This window comes from Nannospalax galili, unplaced genomic scaffold, assembly GCF_000622305.1.
Source record: "Nannospalax galili isolate Female #2095 unplaced genomic scaffold, S.galili_v1.0 scaffold180, whole genome shotgun sequence".
Lineage (NCBI taxonomy): Eukaryota > Metazoa > Chordata > Mammalia > Rodentia > Spalacidae > Nannospalax > Nannospalax galili.
The window spans coordinates 1,305,231-1,310,386 of NW_008348199.1; the positions used below are offsets into that span (position 1 = coordinate 1,305,231).

Here is a 5,156-nt window from a genome sequence, read left to right on the forward strand (position 1 = left end):
TGTCCCCTGCAGGCTCCAAGTATCTGAACATTGTTGGTGGCACTGTTGGGGAGGGTTGTGAAACCTTTAGGAGGTGTGGTCTTGTGGAAGGAAGTACATCACTGTGGGGGTGGGCTTTGAGAGTGATATAGCTTGTCCACTTCCATTCTGTCCCTCTCTGCTTCTTGCACCTGTTTGAAAATGCGAGTGCTCAGCTTCCTATACTGGCTGCATCCTGCCATGCCTCCCACCATGATGGTCTCTTTTTTAAAAAATATTTTATTTATCATTTTTGTTTTATGCGTATGGGTGTATTGCCTGCATGCATGTGAGTGCACCCGTGTTCTGCAATACCTCGAAGGTCAGAAGAGGGCTTCGGATTCCCCTGGAACTGGAGTTAAAGATGGTTCGTAGCCTCCATGTGGGTGCTGGGATTCGAACCCAGGTCCTCTGCAAGAGCAGTCAGTGCCCTTAACCACTGAGCCGTCTCTCCAGCCCCCACGATGGTCTCTTATTCCTCTGGAATGTAAACCCAATAAACTCTTCCTTCTATAAGTTGCCTTGGTCATGATGTTTTATCACAGCAACAGAAAAGTAACTAATACACTTCCCAAGTTGTTTCTGGTCTTGTTTCTTATCACAGCAACACCCAAGGTTGTTTTCTGGCCTCCACACACGTGTGCACACAAGTACACCACGTGCACGTGAATATGTGCACACACACACTAGACTTTAGGCTTTGTTTTGGTTCATTGTCTAAGGAGCCACTGGCTAAATGGGTGCAAGCCAAGCTCTCCAGACCCCGGGTTCTCATGAGACAGTGATGCTCCAGAGGAAGTGATAAGATTTCTGATAGAAATTAAGGGGAAGTGTCCCCAGAAAGGCATCTGAAGTGCATCTTGGGGATGAAGATTTGTGAAAAGCAGACCATGGGGAAAGCCTCTTAGGTGGGTGGTTGCTGTGTTAACTGAGAAGGAAAAGCTAAACTCAAAACAGTCATGGAGCTTTTCCAGGCTCTGCCCAAGGACTCTGGACAAGCCCTTCTCAGGCCACCCCTTTCTGAACCCTCCTGTTATACCAGGTCCCTTACTAGTTGCTGCTGTTAACAGAGGCCTCCTGAGTGACAGGCAGTCCCTTGTGTGTGGGTATCTCTTTTGGATCCTCTGCTACCCTGTAGAGACCTGCCCAAGTGTACATGGCTCACCCATTCCCTGGAGCAATGCCTTGCATCCCCTCAGTGCACACTGAATGCTCGCTGTTGCTTTAGAGACTGGACTTTCCTAGGAATCTTTCACACAGGAGAGAAACAAGAACAGTTCTGGAGCCCCAGGAGCTCAGTACTCCCTCCCTGTTTGCTTACAAGAACATGCACTCCCAGCTACTTAGGAGGCTGAAGCAGGAGATCATAAGTTCAGGGCCTGCCTGGGCAACTTAGTAAGACCCCCATCTCCAAAACAAATAGCTGAGGATATAACTCAGTGGTAGGCCATTAGCCCAGAGTATTTGAGGCCCTGGGTTTGATTCCCGACTGCCCACTTAGCTTTCCTGCTCTGTCAGACTACCCAGGCCATGGCCTGTGTTGTTCACCTAGGAAGTAGGTGGCTACAGAAAACACAGAGGGGGCTACTGAAGATTGTCACTAAAGCCCAAATCAGTGGACAGTGGGCAGAAGCTACAAAATGTGCTTGGCTATCTCTACCATAGGGGCCACTCTGGCCCTTCAGTGGGTATCGCTTGACTCAGTACCAGCCAAGGACTACTTGAATACCTGTCTTGATAGTTTAAGGACTATGTGGTCAATGAAATTATCCTGGACTTCCATAGAAAGCCAATGACATTTGCAGAGCAGAGATTACAGAAGTGACTCTTTGGTGTGTGCCCCTTCTCCCTGGCTGTTCAAACACCAGTTTCCAGGGCTGTCCACTCTACTGGCCAGCAAAGGCATCGAGTGGAGCTGGGGATGTGGTTCAGTGGTAGAAACTTCCGTGTATGCCTAGGGTCTCAATCCCTAGCACCCCAGCTTGGTCTCAACTCTATCATCTGTGGTAAATATTCCATACACAAGGGCCCCAGTGTGTGTGTGTGTGTGTGTGTGTGTGTGTGTGTGTGTGTGTGTGTGTGTGTTTTCTGCTGAAGGTAGGTAAGATGTGTAGAGTGCTGGAATCCCTTGAGGGGACATTTACTGACTGCGAGTAAACAGGAGAACTATCAGTTCAAACACTCTGAGACGGGCCCCCCACACTCCCTTTTGGCACCTTTCAAACACAACAGTGTGTTAGAAGGGACAGGCCACAAAGCGCCCGACAGTAATTGATAAGGACGGTAAACTCCCGCTGCATAATATCGACTGGGAGCCGCTGACCTCCAGGCTGTGGCTGAGAGTTCTGAAACGCGATCTCGGTAGCTGTAGTTATAATTGTTTTATGTCACACTGACCCGGAGTGTTTACGATTTTTAACAACTGCCTGAAAGAAAAAAGTCCAGTAACATCTGTTGAGAGTTTAATTGTGAGTGTAAAAAAAAAAAATCATTAAAGAACGGTCAAGGGATCAATTTCTATTCTGTCTCAACACCAGGGCGGTCATCAGGCAGCGGGGACTCAGGCGACAGGACTAATTTAGTCTCCCAAATCCCAGCGCTGGGAGCAGAGACTGGAGAGGATAAAGGTAATTTAGCTGAAATAGGAGCAAGGCGCAGGAGGGTGGGGGTGGGGGACCCAAGGCGCAAAGATGTGACAGCCAGGGGAAGCAGGACCCGCATCTCTCCAAGCATCCACGCTGGGCTGCGCGCGCCACGCAGGGTGTGCACCTGGATCTCGGCTGGGGAGCTCGCAGGACATCGCGGACGCCCAGCTCCCAGAGTTTGCACTCCGCTCCGCCGCCACTTTTGTTCCCCGAGCCGAGCCCGGCGGGGCGGCAGTGCGCACGCGCAGCCGGGGCGGGGCGGGATGCAGGTCCCGGCGCCGCCCCCTGCCGCCCCGGCCCGCTCCATCCGGGCACTGCCGAATTAGCATCGTGCCGAGGCACAACTTTGCCGCGGCCCCAGCGAGATCCAGGCGCGCGCCGGAGGAAATATAGTCCCTGCCGGCGGTCTGCTGGCGCGGGTGGCAAAGGGGACCGCGCAGGGGCTGCGCGGGGCTCCCGGCTCCGGGGGGACCATGCTCCCGGCAACGCCGGCAGCCCGGGGACCCGGCGCAACTTAGCGGGCAGCCGGAGGAGTTGGGGGCGACCACGGGCTCGGCGCCCGGTCGCCTTTCTTCACCCTCCCCAGCCCCTTTCCCCATCTGCCGTGCAGGAGGGGACCCGTGTCCCCCCTTCCCTGGAGGCCCGATCCACCCTATCCGGGACACACAACTTCCAGGGAGCCCGGGCCAAAGTGAGCGCAAAGTACAGCCCAAGTTCCTGCGATGGAGCTGCAGAGCCGGCCCGAGGCGCTCGCCGTTGAACTCTCGCGCCACCAGGTAGGTGGCCGGGGGGAGGCGGGGAGGTACGGGCAGGGAATGGAGGCTGGAGGGACCCGAGCCTGGAGTCCTCTGGCTTGGGTGCCGGGTCTCCGACTGGAGTGAGGGGAGCAAGCCCCGCTCCTAGAGCCTGCTCCCGGGGGCTCCGTTGCGCGCTCAGCACCGGCCCCTAGGGGCTCCCTCCCCACCCCGCTCTCGGGCGATCCTGCACTGTTTGGAGTCCAGGGCGCAGGGGACCAGAGCCCGGCGTCCTCTCGAACTCGGGCTGCAGAACACCGGCACCGGGAAAGGGGGTTCCCCTCCTAGAGCCGCCCTGGGGAGCGGGGGTGCTTGGGCAGGCCCCCTCTCGACCTCCCCCCGCCGGGTCCAACCCCGCACCGACCCGCGCTGTTCGCAAAAGTAGTTTTGGCGATAGTCGCTCGGGAGAGCTGCGGCCGGTGCCCGAGCGCTATTGCGGCGTGCGCGCGTGTGTGTGTTGAGGAGATTAGGACGCGACTTGAATATTTATGAGCTTTGCTCGACACGGACTCGCCGTGTTTACTTGGTTCTTTGTTCGTCCCCCCTCCCCCGGCACACACTCCACACTCACTCGCACCCCGGCCTGCAAACTTGCACGGCTCGGGGCGCGCCGCCGGGTGGCCTCGGCCCCCGCCCCGCCCCGCGAGGTGCCCCGATGCGGCGGCAGCCACAGGTAAGCGGCCCCGCGCGGCACTGCCCGGCCGCTGCGAGTGCGGGATGCGGCCCGGGAAACTTGGGGCGCTCAGCGGCTGGCCTGGCCGGGTGGCACCGGGTGGCGGGTGCTCGGCCCGCGGGGCTCCAGGGCGCAGCGAGCCCCCCCCCCCCCACGGCTGAGCGCGCTCCTCCCGTGTCTCCGCAGAACGGCGACCTCAAGAAACAGCTCTACGAAAAGCAGCCGCGGATCGCATCGCTCAGCGACAAACAAGTAAGGAGGGGGCTTGACCCCCACCGGGCCGGCCAGGGTCGCCAGGCACTTTGGCAGCACCCGGAAAAGTGCCAGCGCGGGCGCCACACGCACCGACTCCCTCGGGGGCCTGGCTCCGGCCCTCAAAGTTGCCGCCACCCCTTTCTGGAAAGAAAGCCGGTTGGCGGCGGTCGAGGGGGAGCGCGAGGCCCCCGGCGGCGGCGGCGACGGAGAGAGCCTGGCCGTACCTCCCAGGCGCCGGCTACCCGGCGTCCATCTTGAGCCGTGGACATGGTTTTGGAACATGGACATTCCCCAGCCTCGGCGCCCCCTGGTCCACGCCGAGGTGGGAGGGGGCCCGCAGGGGAGCTGAAATTTGGGCCTGCACCCCAAACTCCTTGGAAGCCATTTCTGCGTGCCACGGCGGACTGGGTTTTGGAAACCCTTCCCCTGGCTGGCGCCCTCTCCACCCCGCCGGCTTCACTTTTGATTCTCGGAACCTGAAGCCAGCTACCCGGGAACAAAAGAAAGGCGCCCCCGGGACCCCCCGGTTCTGCTCCAACTTTGGTGTCTGGGCATGAATAGGTAGCTGGAGGTCCTGCGAGAAGCTCCCGGGGTGGGGGGCGCGCCTGCCGACCCCCCTCGCCACCCTCTCGCCAACCAAAAGTTGTCCATTGTGAGTTAGTTGCGCTGAGCTCAGCGCTCCCGGGTTCAGCACCACGAACAGATGCCGCCGCCGGAGCCCGGCCGGCCGCGCGCCCCTCCCCCTCCCTGCCACCCCTTCCCCCTCTCCGC

At 59.0% G+C, this 5,156-nt stretch overlaps 1 protein-coding gene across 4 annotated transcripts in view; it reads left to right on the plus strand.

The window, feature by feature from the left end:
* The first annotated feature begins 3,006 nt into the window (after positions 1-3,006).
* The window catches only part of Phf21b (PHD finger protein 21B), a 95,419-nt gene continuing 93,269 nt past the window's right edge, over positions 3,007-5,156 (plus strand). The window contains exons 1-2 of one of the 4 annotated variants that reach the window (XM_008844710.3): positions 3,007-3,439; positions 4,317-4,382. In XM_008844710.3, the coding sequence (XP_008842932.1) occupies positions 3,386-3,439; positions 4,317-4,382 (120 nt within the window). In that variant the 5' untranslated portion in view covers positions 3,007-3,385. Of the gene's footprint in view, positions 3,440-3,954; positions 4,131-4,316; positions 4,383-5,156 lie in introns of those variants that run through there. The other 3 variants (XM_008844706.3, XM_008844707.3, XM_008844709.3) reach the window with 3 other exon arrangements.